This window comes from Teleopsis dalmanni, chromosome 1 (assembly GCF_002237135.1).
Source record: "Teleopsis dalmanni isolate 2A chromosome 1, ASM223713v2, whole genome shotgun sequence".
NCBI classification, from domain to species: domain Eukaryota; kingdom Metazoa; phylum Arthropoda; class Insecta; order Diptera; family Diopsidae; genus Teleopsis; species Teleopsis dalmanni.
In genome coordinates this window covers 229380858-229403142 of record NC_051846.1, presented here as the reverse complement: position 1 = coordinate 229403142, position 22285 = coordinate 229380858, and the positions used below count along the sequence as shown (strand labels likewise).

Genomic DNA, 22285 nt, shown 5'->3' with positions numbered 1-22285 from the left:
AACATAAATTCACTTACTCACCTGTTTGCGTATACTTTCCAATATTAGTATTCGACATATATATTCCAAGGGTTATTCCTAAAAAAAATTACGGACAAAGCATATTTCTTTAAAAATTCTTTTAAATACATACATAAACACAACATGTGAATTTTTTGATTAAACTTTAAGAGCAAATCAACAAAACTCCAAAAAAATGTGCAAACATAAAAGTCAAGTACGGGGGCTTTAGGGTCAGTTGGTTAAGGTGCGCTGACTCTGAGCTTAAAATTTGGCAGGGCACGAGTTCGATTCCTGGTACTTGCAGTCTCAAAAAATTATTTATGAATAAGAAATATTTCTAAGAAAACTGATGATATATTTGGCAATACTCGAAATAGCTATATGATCAGCCAAAAATTCAATTAATTAAATAATATTAATAATAACTTTTGTTGTTGTAGTTCATTACTTTTCAAAAACCTCTATATAAAGTTCTTTTACTAAAAGAAACGTAACAAAACTTTATAAACTATTATATTTATATCAATAAATTTGTACATCATTTACTTGTTCAGCCCAAGTACGCATTCATCCAAGACGTAATACAAACACAATATATAATACATACAATTATTTTACTAAGTTATAACCAAAATAGAAGTCATAAAACTGTGTTAAATATTCCTTGTTCCTTCCTAAATTAATTTTAACTCATAAATGTTATACACTATCTCTTGTTTACCCCATAACTTTTAGATATTGTAGCTGACTATTTTCTAAAAAATTTAACATACAATATAAGTGATAAATCGGAGCTTATTGCGTAATGATTCCACTCATATTCTAACATACAAGCAGTTCTCATTAAATCCGTAAAAATACTAAAAAAGTGTAATAAACCGATTCAAAATCGATTCATATTCTAACTATCTAAATAGGAGTTCATTCTATATAAACCCATTGATTTTAAATAACGTGTTATTCATTTTATGGTCCTGAAAGTAAACGTTGATAATTACTTAAATTTTAATTAAATATTTATTTCAATATATTGTTAATTTGCTTTTTAATATGATGTGTATTATTCATATGGAAACTATGGCACATCTAACTAAATCCATTTGATGACTTATCCGCACATAACTGGTAGAACATCGGCCATAACTTGCTGGCTGATCATTTTTAAAGTCTCGAAAATGTAAGAATCATTAATTATAGGCTACAGAAACAAAATGAGTAATCACGTAGATATAGCTATTAAAATTGACGGATTGTGTCAAACTTTCGTTATTTCCAAAAAGTATGGTTCTATCACACCATACAATGATTTTTTGTAACTGCAATATTCTTTCCATAGTTAGAGATTTTTGCAGCCTAAATTTAAAATATAATTTATATAAGAAACCATTATTATTACATAAAAAATTAATATCTTAACTTGTTGCTTTTTATATATCTATATTTAAGCACTCAATTACACATCAACTGTAATACAACAATATTAATTTTTCATTCTGTTCACATACACAATTTAACATATCGCTTTGATTTACAAATATTTTGGGGAAAAACCTAACTTGCGTACAACTCACTAACCTTGTTTATATTCCAAAATAGTCTTCGTATGATGCGTTTCATTTGAAATATTATACTGTATTTGTCTGAATAGTTAGTATTCATATTAATACAAATGCATCACAATCTTATTTAAAAACCTTGAGTAATCAAAACAAGACCATTTAATCAAATCTTACAGCTCCTTACGAAAAGGATATGACTCAGTGAAAAATTATTTTTAAGTTATTCTTAAGATAATGATTAAGTCTTATAACGAGAAACTTATTTTAGATTCTAAACATTTTTAACAGAATATAAATTTATTTACAGCATATATTAACAGAAAGGTTTTGTATATCATATAACTCAGTTTTGGTTTATATGACAAATATTTTATACAGTAAAAATGCTTACTATTTACAATTATATTTTTATATACAATTATTTTAATGTATTGTAAATATATTTATTTTGTTGAACCTGTATAACGAAAGTTTGTCGAGTAACTTAATTAAAGAGAAATAATGAATTTTATTTCTAAATTTGTCATTCTAGTATATTATCATTATAATATTATTGTTTATAGTTTAATTGTTAAATATTTAATGAAATGTGTACCTCTTACTGAATTTTGTCTTTCCTGACACTCTGTCTAATATATGAGTATAGTAGATATGTTTTAAGTAGGGAGCATATACATCTTCGCTTGACATTTTATTATATTTGTTATATTTTCTTAATTATTAAAAATAAAATAATTAATAATCTGGCAACTAACACAGATTTTTAATAAATAATTTAATCAAATCAAAATTTGAACCCGTTCATCCCAATTGCAGTTCGGTATCTAAATTTATATCAGATTAGGCTTATAATTTGAGAAAATGATGTAAACAGCAACATCTTTACTAATATTACTTTTTTAAAACTCTTAGAAGGACAAAATATGAAAGTTTACACTAGGTTAAGTTAGGTTATACCGACGATCTCTAGGGAATTCACTTAGGCCTATTGAGTTTATAATCATCTTTGACAAAACTCTGGCTGTTTATTGGGAGATCTTGTAATTGATTAAAATCCTCAGGAAAGGGAGCTCTTAAAGTGTTGAGTCGCCCCAGTGCATGAACTGTGCAAAGACAGAATATATGAGAAAGCTTACGCTAACATGTACCAATTTAAAACCTATTTAGTCAGAGCATTTCTATCCAAACTATGTATATGTCGCGATTTAGTTTATAAATTTTATTATATTGGAATGATTCCGATTTTCTAAAAAGGCTTAAAAAACAGATTTTAGTAAAGACATACGATTTGAGCTTTTTTTTCACTAAATATGTTAATATAACTTAGTTTTCAGGATATCGGAATTTTCAGTTAGATATTTTAACATGGAAATCATCTATAACAAATAAAGGCACCACTTGTCATTTGCTTCTCTCCATTTTTGTGTATGTAGTTTGTATAATCAATGTATAAAATTTACAATTTAAGACCTCGATATCTAGAGATTCAAAGTTTATAGTCAGGTAGCGTAGAGGAAGTAGTGATTTAAAATAACAGGCTTCACTAAAATTTGTTATCAAAATGGCGTACGTCGAAAATTGAAATAGCGTTCATTATTCTAACGCTCCTAAAGGTTCCTGTTGTTGTTGTTGTAACCCGCCGGGACCTGAAAGCAGATAACATGAAAGGATTACAAGACGAATACATGGGTAAAGGAGTGGATAGGTGGGGTTGTGGTACAGGGAATGAAGGAAGGGAGAGGGGGGTATAATTTGAAACTAACCAGGATCCAGTCGAAGAAATCTAGCTACCTCAAGGGGACGAGTCCAAAGGTCAATGGGACTTAAGTTAGTGTGAGATAGGACAGTTCTTGCCGTACGAGGAAGACTACGTTCATCCTGGGTAACGAGGTCTATTGAGGACCTTTTTGGGAGTCAACCTAGGTCTCAAAGAAGATACTGCATCGGTGTGGAGTGCTATTAGTTCACGTTTGAATTCGACCTCACTGATGTAAGCTCCATTGCAATATTGGTCGATATAGTTATTGAAGTTTGTAAGAGATCGACGGATGCAACGAGGAGGGAGCGCTCTTCTAGCCATGACGTCATTGCGATGTCCATCTGTGTGGCACGCGAGTAAAAATTGCTTGGACATCAGTTGATTGTGTTCTTTTACAAGAAGCAGTTTCGTTTCCTCATTAGTGTTGGTTATCATTTTTTATTCAACATTTGTATTGTTGAATTGTTACTTACTGACTTTTAGATTTAGACTTAACCCCGTTTTAACCTCAAATTCGACTCCCAGTTCGTGTGTTGTTGAATGGAAGTTAACGTAGATATCATAATTGGCTCCTTTTAGTAGAATGGGTGAAGCTTGAAAGTTGTGTTAATCGAAGTGAAAGTTATGAATGTTGTGTAACACGTTAACTCATTAGTGTCCATTGACATATTTTATTGCCACCTAATTTCGTTCTTATTTACGATTTAACGGTAAGATAAAAAAAAATATAGATAAATGTATACATTTAAGTTGCCAAGCTTAAAACGCATTATTGAAACTTTTTTTTTAAACTTTCTAAGAAAAGATTATTTATAGGCTACAATGTTTAGTGCTGTAAATAAATTGCGAGTATTATTCAGTTACGTGCAATCAGACACGTTGCCTTATATGCTTACTTCCTATCACACCTACTAATTTTTTATATAATATGAAATTGAATATTGATTGTATTAAAACAATTATGCTAATTCAAGTTCATTTCTGTGCTTAAAATTTTCAATAATTACGGGTTGTATATAAATATATACATATGATTAATATATTGTCTTACGTTACCTGCTTTGCTCTATATTTAAGATATTATTATTACACGTCTAATCCAGATCATCTTGTAACATACCATATATACTAGTGAATTTTCGGAATAAAAATTATAGGCAAGAATGTGTAGATATGTTAAAATTATACTAAAGGAATCGTAATAATTACAAATACATGATTCATAAGTTGTAATTAAATTCGTATAGTTTTTAAGATAATTTTCTTATGTGTTATAATGACAGAGCTGCTCTGATTCATTAAGACATTTCAACCCAAATATGTAAAATACAATTATAGCTCTTTTTGGTTTTACATAAATATATATAATTTATTTAATGATATCCACAACAATTAATAGTTTTTTCTGAATTTTATCTATAACTTAATTTTTGCTTATTTCTTTAAATAAATCTATTGATCAATATTGTGATTTACTCGAAGTCAATATTTTGTGACTCGTTCGGCTTTTATTAATAATTACTGTAATAATCATGTTACAATTAAAATAATCTACATTTGTGAAAATCCCAGGCTATTAACTTTGTATAACGCATTTTTGCAGTTGAAAGTTATTTTGAAATTTGTCAGTCCGCTTAGTGTATCACTGCCAACTAATTGCAGTCTAAATTAAAACAAGTTTACATTAATAAAAATGAAGGTCTCTATAAATGTGAATCATAAGCTCTTAACATCCAAAACATCAATATCCGCTACAATTTACGATGCGTGAACCACTGGAATCCCCTTGAAAAGTGTTAAAAGCGGTCGATTGCCTTTAAAATCGATCGAATGCAAGAATTTAAAAAAGAAGTCACTTTTCAAAAATTTATTGCGATACAAATATTTTCAAGGAAAAATTCATTTTACTAAGTTTAACTGGTTTACACATACGTCACTGAATTTTTGAAATACTTTATGTTGTGCATATGACAAGACAAATTTATATCTTTTATGCAAACTAGTATTTATCAGGTGGTAAATGATATGTGAAGCATGCAGATACATACCAATGAACGCTATTCACGTTTAATTTTATAGTAAACATTTAGTATTAAAACTGTTTTTAAATTATTGATTTATAAGCCAAAAGAAAGCAATATGCAAAACAATTACCCATCCATGCACTTCGAATGGAGTAAAATCGGTTGTCTATGCACATGGCATTAAAAGTTGATCAGGTGAATGATCTCGTTAGAATGTATATAAAACGATTGCAAATAAGAACAAATGCTGACAACAGCCAAGTCAGAAAGTCTCTACTGTCCCATATTGAATTCAAAAAAAATTCTTTTTGCAGCTTAGTATCGAAGCAGTTTCGGCTCACATCAACTTACAGACACACAGGTTGTAAGAAATAATTGAGTCCTGAAAGCGTCTAATTCTTGCAATTCCTATTTATCTACAAATTTCAAAATTTTAAATAATGACCAGTACATGTTTTTGAACTCAAGTCAACTAATTAACTTTTGGTTCTATTTAAATGCTGATATGTATTTTTTTAAAAACTCGTCTTTCGATAACCTACCACATAAAGATGTTAATTTGGAAATGTACATTTTCTGTTATTTTTATTTGCCGATAGTAGCCACTTGAATTGAAAAGCCTCTAATATATCTGACATGATTGATGGCCTCTGATACCAGAATGAACGTAGTTAATACCTTCAAGTATCTTTCTCTTATTATCTTAACGCAAAAAGAAAATAGGTCTCTTTTCTAACCTTAATCTTCTCTCAATAGCAATTTTATACTGGTGGGATTTAAATAGTGTTTCCTGAAATGTATGCTTCCTCAATTGACAACACTTCTTATATAGAAATAGTCATAATATAGTATATCTAACTTAGTCATCAGTTTAGTAAATCTTAAGCCTTTAGTATGCAGGCAGTTGTATGGAAAGCGTATTTTCTAAACCATATGCACATAGATAAATGAGAAATCTTCGATAACATATAAAGGACCTTATGCTGTAGCTCCAGTTCAACATTTTCTCTTAACTAATAAATCATCGTCATAGATTTACTAAACTTATTTTAAAGTAATTGAATAGCAGTGTAATGAGATTCCAAATATTTTTTGCATAAATGCAAAAAAGTATCAAACATGAAGGATTTTCCAAAAAAAAAGTGTTCAACGACCACACCAGTTCAACGAATGGTCCATATAGCCATTAAAAATCGTTATCGTTTTCAGTATTTTTATAGTGGCTGGAACATCTGTATGAATTCTATACAATACTGTAGGATGTCATTATGCCGAGTACTTCACTTTTTAGTTTTGAAAGAGTGTTAAACTGAAATATTAAATATTGTAATCAATTCCGATTATGATTATATCTGATTTCTTTAGACAGCTGATGAACAGATGAGCGTAGTTACTGTTAAATACAACTTAAAAATATCTTATGAAATTTAAGTTTTTGATTTAGCACATTTAATTGGAATTCTGCTTTTATTATAAAAATCAGGTTCAGAAGCCCAAATTAGTTTCAGAAAATTGGCAAGCTATACCGCAAATCAATGATATGTTATTTATGCTATATGAGTCCAGATAGTAAAATATTGATGCTGCGTCCTCTTTCTCTCTGGCGTAGTGTCAATAACTGCAAAGCAGTTGCATGAAACATGTGAACTTACGGGGTGTTGTGAGAATTAGTAGGCTATATAGTACGTTTTAGCAATAGCTCTAATAAAAAAGAGAAAAAGATAGAGATCAAGATATACCGGAATACCTTAAGGTACATAAAATAAAACTGTGGGTATTATTATTTTGAAAAGTTATAATATATTTATTATTTGTTTTTCATATTATTTTATTTAACAATATTTTGAGAAAATTTTATTCGAAAAATTTAACATTTGCTGCTGAAAAGAAGTATTTTGATAAAAAATTTTATTATTTTTATAAATTTTGCTTATTTTTCAAAAAGGCAAAGTGCAAATAATTTTTAAGCTATTTTTGCATTAATTTATTTATATTTTATGGGTAAATTATTTAATTTGTTGAATGTTGATAAAAATTTAAAATAAAAAAAATTTCATAATTTGGCATTTATGCTATGTTAATATATGCGAAATATAATTTGAAAAATTTTGCTCACTGTGAAATATTTTCTTAAATATTTATATTAATTAATTAATTGCCTTTGAAAATTAATATTCATTATTGTTATATTACTGTCTTTTTTATTGTTTGTTCTTTATGTCCTTTTGAATTTATGTTTTTATTGTATTATTACGAAATAATTAAATTTATGTATATAAATTTTCTATTCTCCTAAATCAATTTTTAATTATCGTCTGCATTATTTTAATCATCTGATTAATTTTATTTTAAATCTCATGCATTTTATTATAATATATATGATTTTTTTTGTAATTACAATACACAAAATTTTAATGACTATTATCACAATTTATAAATTTTTATTTTAATTTTAACTTTTTTAAAATATCAATAAAAATGCTTAACAAATTTATAAAATCTGTAATAATTAAAAAAATAAAACATTAAATTTCTGTTTATGTTAATTTCATTTAAATAAAATAGTATTTGTAACTATTATTAAGCTATTTGCTAAGCAAAAATAATTAATTTTATCTTAAATCAACATATTTAATATAATTTCTAAAAACACTATTTTGATGTATCTAACTTTTATAATTTTTAATAAAATAATAACTCAAAAATTAGTTTTGTAGTGCACACTATTATTGTAAACTTACGATTGCTTTAGTGCAGTTTTTATATAAAACCAAAAAAAAAAGTTTATACTTAAATTATTTATTTAAAAAAAGCTTCAAATAATAAATCGCAATTTAGTTTGTGTTAAAAATTCGTTAAATAACTACTTTTTTCTACGAGCGTTTGTGTAAAATGTTTTTCATTTTTCAACTTGCACTCAAATCTTAAACTTAAATCGTTTCTAGTTCTAGAGTCTAGTATTCCATCTCGTCATCATCATCACTGTGACACAGTAGCTTGCTAAAATAATTTTAAATTTAAAATTTTTGTTTTTTGCAAACATTTAGTATTTTAATATTTTGTAAAAAGCGACTAAAGTGATCATTTCTTAGGAATAAAGAAATCTTAGATTATACAAGAAAATCTAGTATAAGACTTTTGACATGCACTACAACTACAGTATTAATTTAGAAAAAAAAACCTTCAAATGAATAAATAATTAAATTAATTATAAATATATTTTTTAAATTTTTTTTTTAATATTATATAAATATTTTATATTCTAATTTTAAATATATATTGGCTGGCATATTGCTGTGAAAAATGTGTGATAAGTTTTTTTATAATAAAGACATTATTTATTGTGGCATTTTTTAATTTTTTATATAATAAAAGCTGCTAAATAAAATGCTGTGCATTTTAATTGTCAATATAAAACATTAAAACGACGCAGTTTTTTTTTTTAATTTAAATTTATGTTAAATAAAATTATAGCCTATTCACACAGCAAAAGTAATTGTAATTTGGATTTAAATATTGCTTGTACGACTTATTCGCCTCTTTCGTTACCAATTCAAATAAAATCACAATCCGATTACATTCACAGTATCGACTACGAAAATTCCGATTGAATTAAATTTTGTACAAAATCAAGTTGAAATTGAATTCACTATAGTGTAATTCTGTAGCGATATTGTGAGTAGTTCTCATAAACTTACACAAAACAAAATATCACTGTAATGGTTGTAATTTTCATTTACGTGAGGAAGTACAAAAATGTGAATATTAAGATTTTTAAAATTAAGATTAAAATATAAAAGGAAAGGAACCGAACGAGTGAAATGTGGACAATATTGCAATTACTTATGCTGTGTGAATAAGCTATTCAACATTTAATAAAAAATTGGTTCTTATCAATAACACAAATTAAGAATTTTATTATATTATTTTATTAAATAAAATTTGTTAAAATCAATTTGATTTAATGTTTTCCATTGAATACTTTTGTAAAAATTAATTATTCTTATTAATGTGTTTTTATTTCCTGCCTAAAAAAAGACTATATATGACTGATTAAATTACTATTAAATTACTACGTGACTTTAACAAGGTTTTTAGACTTTGTAAGATCAACAAACTCCTTTAAACAGGATTAACAATTTAATTAGGAGTAGTATTTATAAATATAGGGCATACAGCATTAGAAAAATTTGACGAAAAGTGACTCCAGTTTATTGGGAAATTCAATAATACGAAATGCATGGGTTAGCATGGGTTAATCTCATCAAAATTTCATACATTCTTTATTATTAAAGTGTTTTTTTCAGGCTAATTGGTAAAAATTTTTTTATTGTTGTTAAAAATAAAAATTAAAATTAAGAAAAAGAAATTACAATTTAATTTTGCAATAATTTTAATTTTTCGATATTTCGACTTTAGTCTAAAGTCATCATTCAGGATATATACTTTATTTAAAGACGGATTTAGATTATGAAAACCTGAAGGTTGCTTTTGATAATATATTATACTAGCACTTCAACATATATAATACTTTTTGCACTTCGAAAAACTTTTATAATTCTATTCTATTATATTAGTGCTAAAATCGAGTTATTGTTCCATTATAAGCATTCCATTTATATGGAATGGAATTTATGGTTATGGTTGTGCCATTGGTTACTATAATATTTCAGCATGAGAAAAAATAAAGTATACTTAAAAAATATGCAATAATAATTCTAAAAAAATTAAAAATATTTATACAAAAAAAATTGTTTAATTGAAGTTAGTTAATAAGTTAAAGTTAGTTATACCAATTTTATTAGTAATTTAATTTACTATAAACTATAAATATCGCAAGTATATGTATATACTCGTAACTATAGTATTTAACTATAGTATTTATATAGTATTTAAAAAGACACAAAAACTTATCACACATTTATAATTGGTGGGTAAAAAAGCTTGCATATGAAAAAATGATTTACTCTAATTTCGTTATATGTTATAATGAAAATTTTAGTGATAAATAAAATATAGCTAGTCAATTTATTATTAAATTCTATCTATAGCTACTAAATAAATGTTAAAAAATAAAACATTTAATAATAATACTTGCAAATAAATTTATGGAGTTCAATTCATTCTAATCCTTGTTTTTTTCTGTTTGGTTATTACCTAGATCTCTTTTTACTAACATCAGTTTCTGATCTTTCAAATAATATAAAAAAGATCCCTTATGAATTATTTTGTTCATGAATTGCATTAATCAACTTCTAAAGCCTAGTACCTAACATTTTACCGTTGAACTGAAATTTATCTGTTTGTCGCACTAATAATCTCGTACCTATCTAAAGAATTCAAAAGAGAAATTAAAGCACGACATTCTCCAGATCGACAGCAAATTATCGATGGCTTATACTAACTATATTTGAACTGCTCAGAGTTTATGAACTATAGAATTTTTAATGTTTATTGTGCTATAAAAAAGTTTCAATTTTTTATTTATATGTCTATTTTTATATAATAAATATTCTGAAGTGATTTCAAGTTGTCAGCTATTTGACAACAGATTTTGATATACGATATATTGCTTCAAAACTCTGAGCAGTTTTTTCCAATACACTCTATCTAGATATATTTTAGTTTGAGATATCGAGCTAAATGATGTAGTGGAAAAAATTTTCGTTATTAAAATTTACCAAAATCCATTGTTAAATCGCACCTCCAGAATATATAGAAAAATTGTTATAAAAAAATTAATTAATAATATTTTTTATTTTAGAAAATATTTTTACTCTTTTTGTATTTTATAAAAAATGAAAAGATAATTAATTAATAAAAATATTTTTCATTTTTTATTTATAAAAATATTTCTTTTTTATTTAAACTAAAGGAGTTTTTTTTATTTTTATAAAAAATAGAATATCAATAGTTTTTTTTTGTATCTTCTGCAATGGTTTCAAAAAAGTTAACGTTTTTAAATTCGGTATTCGATTTTCCATTAAAAAAAAAATAGTTATATGAATTTGAATTTCTATTGAATAATAAGATATTAGAAAAATTTCGAAATTAAATGACCTTAATCAATATATATTAATATATTCAAATATTATGAACAAGATTTTTTTAATTTAATTTAACATAAAAAAACGAAAAAAATTATTTGAAATTAATTTCATTTATATAATTCAATCAATTTTTTTTGTCAACATTTATAAAGTTCTTAAGGTAATTGAATCTATTAAAGGGGCTTGCATACCACTAAATCTAATCGGTAACTAACCCCATGTGATTGTATGAAAACATCAATTTTCCACCAAAATGTTTACGACATTATTGGTAAATTTTGAATGAGGTTTACGAAACATTGAATAAACTTATAGTAATAAAAATATTAAGCAAGATGACAACTTATCTCTACACTAAGTATTTTAATATCATTCATATTCCCTTTTTAAAAAAAAGGATAATTTTAAAAAAAATATATATATATAAAATTCATCAGCTATTGTTATATTTTATAAAATTATATGAATTCAATTATAATAATATATATGTAATTATGGAGCGTATTATTTTATTATAAAATAATAATTTCTTTATAAAAATAACTTAATAATACGTATATTCTAATTACTACCTATTTAGCTTAAAAAATCCTGAAACAAAAACGAAAACTATAACTAAATAATAATAGTATTGTTTAACTATTTACTTGTGATCTACAAAATTTTAATATTCTATATAAGTTGTGCTTCTATTTAGAAAAACTATTAAATATTTAAAAAAAAAGTCCTTAAATTTTTAAAAAATTGAAACTGCGTGTACTAGAGAATTAAAAGCAAAAATAATCTGACAAAAGTTTTTAATATAATCACCTTTTAATTACTATGTAATAGGAAGTAAAAACTATTAAATTATATATTTAAAATATATTTTATTCTTTCATTAATATTTATGTGTATGGAATTAGGTACGCTTGTAGTATGTGTAGTAAAATTTATATTTTAATATAAATATTTTATCTAATATGGCTTCAGGTGCGATATTAGTTGAATAATCTTAGCTTTTTATTGTAAATATATTAACTAACTACTCTGGTTTGTGCAGAAGGGGAAAATCTTAATTAAAAATAGTTTATTATGCTTAAATGCTGTTTCTTGATATTTTAATATTTATTTTAAAATGTAAATTCAAACGGTTTTCAGGCACTTGTTTTTCATTAATAATTATTCATTGATAAAGATTTTTCCGGATTACATTTCATGCAGTTAACAATCCTGTAAAATTTTATAAAAAAATTCATATTTTAACAATTTATATAATTTTACGATTATATCTTTTTTTGAAGTAACCAATAATGAGGCTAGAATGTTTAAATATTTAAACTAAAAAATTATTATTAATCCTATGTATTATATGCAACATGACACAAAAATGTTCGTTTTGGTATATTAAAATAAATTATTAAAAATCTTAAACATGCTATAAAAAATGGAGACATGTGTAACATTAGCCAATTATTATATATTTTTACTACTCATACAAATTATTTCAATAAATTTCGATCTTATATAAAAAATTTTATGCTCATGCATTTTTATAATAAAACATGCTTATGTATTCTTAAGACAGTATTAAATTTTTTACTACACGTTATTAAAAATATATATGATAACAATATAAAACAGATTTTTTTTCAAAATGTTTTGACTTTTTTTTACCAATCAATATTCAAATATATTAAAATTGTAAACTTAATTTTTAAACTTCATATTGTTCTGCGATAAATATTTTTCTGCGTTTTTTTAATTTTTCGCTTTAAACACTATTGAAAATTTTACTGATATTATTTAAAAGAAAATAAAATTTCATAAAAAATACATATTTTATATAATAATAACCATATTCTGTCGGTACTAGATCGGACTATAAGCCTCTTCTTAAGGATGCTTGCAGATTTGTTTGTAACACTGCAGCAATTTGTCAAATTGCAGATACCAATCCGCTATTATCACAAACAATTTTTACAGATGGTTACAATTTTCAACAAAATTTCTAATGAATGTGCTCAATAGATCACATTTACTTGATATTATTGAATTTTATAGTCCCTTAGTTAATTGGAGACCTTAGAACAAGTTTCTTGAAGCAAAGAAGTTTCTTGTTGTTTTAGAGACTTTAGCAAGAGACTTATTGTTTTTTTTGCTCACTTCAGAGCTGTAGATTATAGGTTGTTTTTTATAATTATCAAGAATTTTTATTGACACATCAGGTCGTTAAGTTTTCAATACAAATAAAAATTAATGAACAAATACCCTTCGTTATTTAATATTATTTAAATTTATCAATCATAAATATTTTGATCCACCTCTTAGATATGTACCTGTACAAATGATCTCAGAGTTGTGTCGAAATATTTGTAATTAAAAATTTCTATAACATTAAATAGTATTTTTTGAAAATAATTTTTATTAGTATTATACTTATATACATGTATATTTGTAGAATTAAAAAAAAATGTTTATTTGCTTATATAAAAAATCGAATAAATACCTCTATAAATTTTTTTTATATTAGATCTTATGTTATAAACTAAATTGTTAACAAAATAAGATTAAAGAATTTAAATACCTCATTTTATCACACCGCACATTTTCATTAAAAATATTTTTTTTTAAAAAAATGAAATTGAAAATAACAAAATATGTGTACATAATATACTTATCAATGTTATTAATAACGTGTAGTATATAATTTATGATAGGACATACAAATGTACTTAATTATGAAATTCTTATTAAATTAACAAAAATATTAATAAAAATACATTTATGTATTTATAAAAATTAAAAGCAATCAACTACACACAATATAAATATCAAAAATGCACATAAAATTTTATATTCTCATTAAATAAGACAAACGTAATGATCGGTCGTGTTAAAGTTTATGATAGATATATGATTTGATGTTGCATATATAAACTCACTCTTCCTTAGTTGGAAATTTTTCAGCATAAACTCTTGAAGATTTATTGCATGCTTTATCACAACATGGACAGTACCAATAGCTTAAGACACCAATTGATATTGCAAACAGCACATTTGGTATTATCAATGATAATACAAGATGATATAAATTATTTTCCCACGAATAACGTCCTATAACCACTTCTGGATAGGCTCGACTATAAAAGCATGGAAATGGTTCTCCAATATGTGTAAAACTGTTAAATAAAAAATATAATATATATTAGCTTTTCTGGAATAATGAATATATTTTTTATTTTTATTGCCATTAAAGCATATGACCTACCCATACTGTCTCGCGAAAACACTGCAATTTGTTGTTGGCGGATAACCGCAACCCTCAGAATTGATCAGAAATTTAGTATAACTAACGTCCCAAACAACTGTATCCAAATCTTTCGGATTTTTTTCCCATTCATTAAATGGTATTCTTGTATAGTTGACATATAGTTGATGGCACCTAAAATAATTTAAATAAAATTTATTATTAAAAGTGAATGTATATAGTGAATATATTGTATTAACATATATAAATTCTAAAATATTAATAAACAAAATATTTTTTTTTTAACGGGAACATTTTTTTTTGTTTTTTAAAAAATTTTTTTTGAACCAATATTTCGACTATATTCTATAGTCATTTTCAGGATACTTCAGGGTTAGTACCTGATGGTGGTGCTTATTTTACTTAATACAAACTATTATATTTAGTGGAGAGGTGGACGACTTGGGTAATGAGCACTGATTCTGAGCTTCAAATTTTGCAGGGTAAGAGTTGAACCTTTGGTACTTGCATTTTGAAAAATTTATTTACGAATAATTAAATATAAGAATTTATTCCGAGACCATTGTTGATGGGTATTTTGTAATACTTGAAACAGCTGCATGGTCAGCCAAAAATTAAATTAATTAAAATACTAAAACAATTAATGTTGTTGTAGTTCACTACTTTTCGAAACCTCTCTAACAGTTAAAATTGTTAATTGTTAAAATCTAACAATTTTTATCAAAACAACTAAGTGTTTTGTAAAGTGTTGTAATAATTTATTTATTCGTATATTTACAAATATATTTACATCTAAAATTAACGTTATTAAATCTTACATATCTGTAAAATTGATTATAATTTGTGTTGTGCAAATAACTGGGATTATTGAGTTATTATAATAAAGATAGTTTTATGAAATCCGATTTAAATGCAAATATTATTTAGAGCCTCAATATATAATCAATAGAACTTTTATTTAAGCCATGTCTGCACTAAAACTTATAAATATTTCTATATGCGCTCAGATATTAGTAATTATTTTAATTTGAAAATTAGTTGACAATACTTCTTAACTGTTTCTTGTTTGATTTTTTTTTTAAATATTACATCAATTCCTGGTCCATTATTTGAACTTAATAAATTATAAAGAATTAAAATTGTACTGATAGTGTGAGTTAATAATAATAATAAAGTATTAATAAAGTATTTATTATTTCATTGATAATCTCTTACTTGGTGAGTGATGATGTGCAGCCTTCTCTGCATGAACTCCATGAACAATTTTTAATACCTTCTGCATAGACATGATCAATCACAATACATGTAACAGGCACTGGATCGTAGTCTGCAATAATTGTTGATATTGCAGGATCGACAACAAATGGAATTAAGAATAAAAATGCGAAAACAGATAAAATAGCCGTTGTACCTGTAAAAATAAAAATAAAAATAAAAATAAATTTATTAAATTATTAATTCAAAACACAAAAACGTTTTGCTTTAAATTTACCAAGACAAACTGATGTGTAAAACTTTGCTTTTTCCAGTATGGTTTCAATCTCAAAATCATCCTTCTTGCCTCTAGATGGCGGTATAGAAGACTTACTCGACTTACTACTATTGAGACTTATCTTGCTGCCTGTTAAACTATGTGCTGATAATGTCGATGGACTTGTGGGCAGCGACATAGTAGTTGTAGCTGTCGAACTTTTCTTCATTGGTGCCATATAATTACGAACGAGGGGTGTGTCACACGAAAAACGATTTCTAATAAAAGCGTTCCTTAAAACCAAATAATATGCTTACGTTTTTGTTTTTTGTTATAAAAAGCGCTGCGTTTTATTTATATAAAATATTGCTTAATTACTTAATTTTGTTTTTAGAATATCTCAATTTTTATCTGCCATATTTAATTGGGTTTTAATTAGAAATCGAACACAAATTTTCTAAAAGTTTTTTTTTGGAAGTTGTTTCCCGTTTAATTTGTTCCTTGTTTTTTAAACATACACGGTAATATATATTTAATAATCTTACTGACTTTGTATGTATAATTTTATATTTTATTGATATACCAAAATGTTTTTGTTGAATTTGTTATTTTATATATAGCGCTATTTTTAATTATTTTATATATTATATATTTTGGTTTATTTTAAGTTAATCAGTAATTATAATTAATATTTATCTAAAGGATTGTTTTGTCGGTTTCTTGGTTTTAGACCGTTTTCTAGCCTTTACTATAATTTTTTTCTTGTCGTCTAATGTTTTTTTTTTGTGAAATATTTTAAAATCTTATTTTTGAGTTTTAAAATTTATATTTTATTTTTTTTTATCACGCATCCCTCTAAACCGTTTGATTTTCGTTACGTATTTCGAAAGTGTATCTGTGGAAATGTGTATGAGTGTTTTGAGCGTTCAACTAATTTTAATTGTAAAAAACTAAACTATAAAGTGGAAGTTGATTTCCTAATAAAAATTTAATTTAATATTATGATTTAAACAATTATAAAAATATTTATTTTTAAAGCTAATATTGTCTGAATCGTATATAAAAGTTACAAATATAGTAACAGTGTTTTTTCTTGAAGTTTTTTTTCTTGAAGTTTTTTTTCTGTTTTGAATGTTTTGTGTTTGTGGTTATTGCAAGCTTTTTTAAGTGATGAATTTATTAAGTTAAAAAACACGAAGTAATAATATGCAAATTCTTGCTTTTGAAGTAATTTAATTAATTAAATTATTGTAATGCAAAAACACCAGCTTGATGAGTTGGACTGTCTTCTTGTAGTAGAGGAATGCCTGTAATTAAAAAAAAAATACTGTTAAGTATAGAAATAAAATATATGATAGTTATGTGCTTCTTTCAGAGCTCAATACTCAAGAATATTTCAATATATTCACTTGAATTTTATATATATAATTTATATGATTACTGTTTATTAATAATAATATTAATAGTGTATTTTGATACGTCATATACTCATAATCTGTGTTCTTTAAATATTTGTTCTTTTTTGGATTTAATTAGTCGTATATGCTATATGAACTACCAGCACCAATGTTTGAATTTGAACCTTTCCAAATTTAAAACACTTAGCCATGTTTAGCCAATTGACTCAATACCAAACGACTCTTTTTTGTTAATTTCTTATTATTTTGGTTTCAATTTTATCAGTTGTTGTTATTATTTTTGTTATTTTAGTTTTTATTGGGTTCTAAAAAATTATTTTTGTATATTATATTATAGCAAACGCTTGACTTACAGCTATATATGTTTGTATTAATTATTATGGTTTTGTTGTAAGATACCAGTGTTATCCTGTTCAGAATAGTTTTTATTGAATTTAATTTATAAATCACAGTCAGTCATTGTGATCGCAGTAACAATTATGTAGTTTCAGCAAAGTTCAGCAAAGGGTAATTGAGATCATAGTTCAGTAAACAGTTGTTGTAATCACAGTTCCACAAACAGTGATTGTGGACAAACAGTAACTGTGCAACAAATTGTATGTAAAAATAATATATATATATATATATTTATATATATAAATATTTTAATTGTAAAGTTAAAATATTGAATTAAAGTTTTAAAAACTTTAAATTTATTTTAATATATAACACACAAAACGATACAAAAACAAAAAACAAAATAACTCTTTACATGAAGCAACCTTTTCATACATTTTACAAGGTATTACAAAAACAACAATAACACACAGAAATCGTTTCATTTTTCTGTTTTAAAAAAAAACACCCGACGTTTTGAAAAATAATAGTTATTTTTGAATTTCATGTTTGTAAGGCAAAAATAATAATTATTCGAGTCTATGAGTCATTTGTGTGTGAAACAGTGAAAGTCACATAAAAATAATTAGTTTTGAAAAATATATAAAGAAAATTAAATTAATATTTTTTGTGTTTTACTTTAAAATGCGAATGATAAGAGTGATTAATTGATTTTTATTTTTTTCATAATAAGTAACAGTTCCTGCATCATAGTGATTCTTGGATCACAGTTTTACTCATCTCTTCTATTACCTCCATTGCTTAATTTTGTTTTTAATTTTTTGAGTTGTTATTTTAAAGTCGGTTTTATTTTTTAAGGTTTCAATTGCTAATATAAGAAATTCTCCTGATGAAGATAAATACGAATTTGCCGAAATATGTATAGAAATATACAAAAAATATGATCGAAATAAAAGTTAAAATTCTAAAAAACAAAACCGACTTTATTACTCCATTGTCACTAAGTCAATATTCCAATGATGTATATAACCAAGTGCTATACAATTTAGTTTTCTATGAAACATCCTTGTTAAATAACTTGTATTCAGATACTAGTACCATTCTATATATTTATATATATTAAGATTACTGGTCTTTAATGACATAGAAAAGAAATTAAAATAAATCTTACACTCGTAATTATTTATTTTCTTAAAAAAATATTTAATATATAAAACCAATTTGCTTATAAAAATAAAGAAGTTTTAGTTAAAGGACATTCTCAATTAGTCTTTTATTGCTTAAATAGCAATGAAGTAAAATGTGAAACATATTTTTACGTTCATGCAAGCATTTGTTAAGATTTGGCGCAAATAATAAATTTTCTGAATACAAATTATACCCATTGGAGCACCAAAACTGGACCGAGCTTAGCGATAAATAAGCAAGAAAGTGTCCTGACATAAAAACTGTTTTATTTACACACTGACACATTGACACTGGCTGGCATGGCAATTGTTTTCGTACAAATTTTGTACAAAATTTGTAGAGAAAAATGGCGTAAAACATGCGATTTAAGTTGACTTAAGTACAAAGGACCTAAAATATCCTGCGAGTAGTGACGCAATAAAAGCAGAAAAATTAAAGTAATTTTATGCTGCGCCAAAATTCACTGCTTACCGAAAATTTCAAAGAAATGAAAATAAATATAATAAAGGAAAAAACAATGACGCATTAATAAATTACATAAATTAGGACACTCGTATCGTTTGAAATTGATTGTATTGATATTATAAGGGAAAATAAGATTTTTGCCTTGGATAAGATTATCCTCGACATAAAACTAATCACATATGCGTTTCAATAAAAATATGTCTTTAGCGTATTAATATTGAATAAAAGTAATAAAATGTTTTTTAATCTTACGTGACGGATCTCATAGTGCCATAACTTCGTCACCGCCTCCTCCACCAGTATCGCCCAAATTATTTTGTGAGCCCATGTTATTTTTAGCTAATATTGTGTCCGTATCCACACAGCCTTTAAATCGCATTTTCGCATCATCCCCCACATAAACCGTTTTTTGACATAACAATAGCACAAGACAGGACACAACAAAGAGAACTGATGGTACTATTGAAGCAACAACAAATTGCCTGTAAGTAACTTCCAAATCGAAACGTGCAACAACAATATCCTTCTTTAATGGTGAATAAAAACATGGAAAGCGTGCTCGGGCATTGTGATCGCTACCATCGCGTCCGAAATCCTTAAGAAATTCTTTGCATTCATCCATCAGCGTATTTACGCAACCTTCCAAATTAATCATTAATTTTGATTCATTGGATATGGTCAAATCGACATCAGGTGGTGCAATTTCTGGAATTGGTACAGCAACAGATGCATGCAAATGACTGAGATATGTAAAGTTTGTCAAATCAGTCAACATATTGTGTTCCAGTGTGGAGCCATTTATGCAATCAACAGCTTCCACTCTATCTGATGTATTTTTAATGAAATAACATGAGGTCATTACTACATTATCAGCAGATTCATTCCAAACTTCCTCTTCGGTATCTGCATTTATTGCATTTTGACACTGCGAAAGATACACCTTATCGCCACTTAGTACCACAACATTTTTATTACGAGTTGGTATATCCACACAACGTCGATCACAGTTGTATGGCGTGCGTATTTTCCTACATGTGCCACGATTGCATGAGAATAACCCACTTATATCCATGCAATTTATTTTACCACGCCGCCCGGAACACTTAACTGGTGAATCACTATTATGAAAGACACATTCAAATGCATCCGTTATATTCAGACACTGTCCTGCGGTGCAATTAAAAGTACCTGTCAAATTTTTGCATTCATCATTGATGCAACGCGCTTTATCGGCACGGTCCTGATCAATGCCATAGCATGTTTTATTCGCTGAGTTCGTACAATTTTGGAAGGTAATGTTAGTGCCATTATTACGTAAATTCACATAGATTTGTATGCAGGCGCCCGAAGTTTTACTCAGACACCATTCACCACACGAACCCCATTCACAGTTGTCCTTGTTGACAGCACGTGTTGTTGTGCACATGACTGGAGTTGGATCGATACCACTTTTGAAAGCGCGCGTTGATGGCATATAAATGGCAACTGTCAAGTACACCAATGCCACCGAACTGAGCACAAGTGTCATTTGACATACGCATATAGTGCCACATATGCGATTATCTTGCGGTGGCACAATTAAATCTTCGCTGGGCACTTTTTTCTTGCCCATTTCGTTAATGTATTGCTATGTTTAGGATAGTATTAGAAAAGTGCTAATAGGGCGGGATAGAAGAAGTTAGTAAAAAAGTAAAAAATTGCCTTTTTGGCAATGCAGGTATATACGTCTAACGTTATACCTTTTAAACTAATGGCATTAAGGCATTAGGGTACCCTCATATTGGCTTGGCGTACATATCTATGGCAGCTAAAATAGAGAAAATCGTAGGAAATCTTTTGATTACTTTTATTTTTCTCTTATTTTTATTATCGATTAAGCGTGACTGTGTTTTGCTGAGTTGAGGTTATGCGATTCACTTTTAATGGCTGTGGCTCAGGTGGCCGCCGTCATTTGATTGAGCGTTTCAACTTATATAACAAAACTGCTTATTGCGTGAAATATTAAAAATTTTTCATTTCAATTTTTACTCTCATTTAATTCAATTATTTAATAAACTTTTATTTACAGCTAATGACGTTTTAATAAAATTTAGAATGCAATATTTTGCAGTATTGATTTTTATTAGCCTGCTGCCTTGCACTACTTTCTACTGCAAATACTGAATTTTTTTTAATTGAGCATTTATTTTTCATTGAACGGAACTTTATATGAATAACTGCAATATGTTTACTTATATATTTTTATATTTTGTTATATTTATTAAAATATTAAATTTTTTAATATTTTATTTGAACTTGAACACTTTTTCTGTTTTTTTTTCAAACATTTTTATTGCTATTTTGTTCCACTCAAATTTTTGTTGCAGTTTTTCCTCAGGCTTTACTGGCAACTAAATTACTTTTTTAGTTCGTTGTTACAGATTTGTGACGTCCCGACCATCGACAATGTGTCGGATATATGCGAAAGGTCTGTGATATTTTGGCACGAGTAACGCCAAGAGATTTTTATTTTGCAAAAGCTAAAATCAAATCAGTGCGCGCGCACCCCATACAAAAATCAATAAAATTTTATTTCTCTCATAAGGTTTTGGTAGATTTTATGTGATTCTGCAGTAGTATTACTCTTTATCCTTGTTTATCTTCTTCATCTCTGAATTCGTAAATATTTTGTTAATCCCTACCACTACATGGGTACTGCAATCCATGGTAATTCAATCATGCCTACACAATTTTATAAATGAAGTTTATCTGTATGGAATTTA

General features: G+C 26.3%; 2 protein-coding genes across 3 annotated transcripts; both read right to left on the bottom strand.

The window, feature by feature from the left end:
- Window positions 1-8052: 8052 nt before the first annotated feature.
- LOC119672579 (protein tipE-like) lies at window positions 8053-16625 on the bottom strand. 2 transcript variants are annotated; one of them, XM_038083669.1, is made up of 5 exons: window positions 16138-16623; window positions 15861-16056; window positions 14646-14819; window positions 14320-14556; window positions 8053-8345 (listed from the first exon to the last, which is right to left on the bottom strand). In XM_038083669.1, the coding sequence occupies exons 1-5, from the start codon at window positions 16352-16354 to the stop codon at window positions 8300-8302; spliced, it is 870 nt and encodes a 289-aa protein (XP_037939597.1). In that variant the 5' UTR covers window positions 16355-16623; the 3' UTR covers window positions 8053-8299. The 2 variants fall into 2 exon arrangements, with proteins under 2 accessions (XP_037939597.1, XP_037939596.1); XM_038083668.1 differs by lacking the exon at window positions 8053-8345 and adding an exon at window positions 12538-12607 and having other exon boundaries at window positions 16138-16625.
- Window positions 16626-17242: 617 nt separating this feature from the next.
- On the bottom strand, window positions 17243-21566 carry LOC119672578. Its single transcript, XM_038083667.1, has 2 exons — window positions 19776-21566; window positions 17243-17423 (listed from the first exon to the last, which is right to left on the bottom strand). The coding sequence occupies exon 1, from the start codon at window positions 21133-21135 to the stop codon at window positions 19786-19788; it is 1350 nt and encodes a 449-aa protein (XP_037939595.1). The 5' UTR covers window positions 21136-21566; the 3' UTR covers window positions 17243-17423; window positions 19776-19785.
- Window positions 21567-22285: the final 719 nt, after the last annotated feature.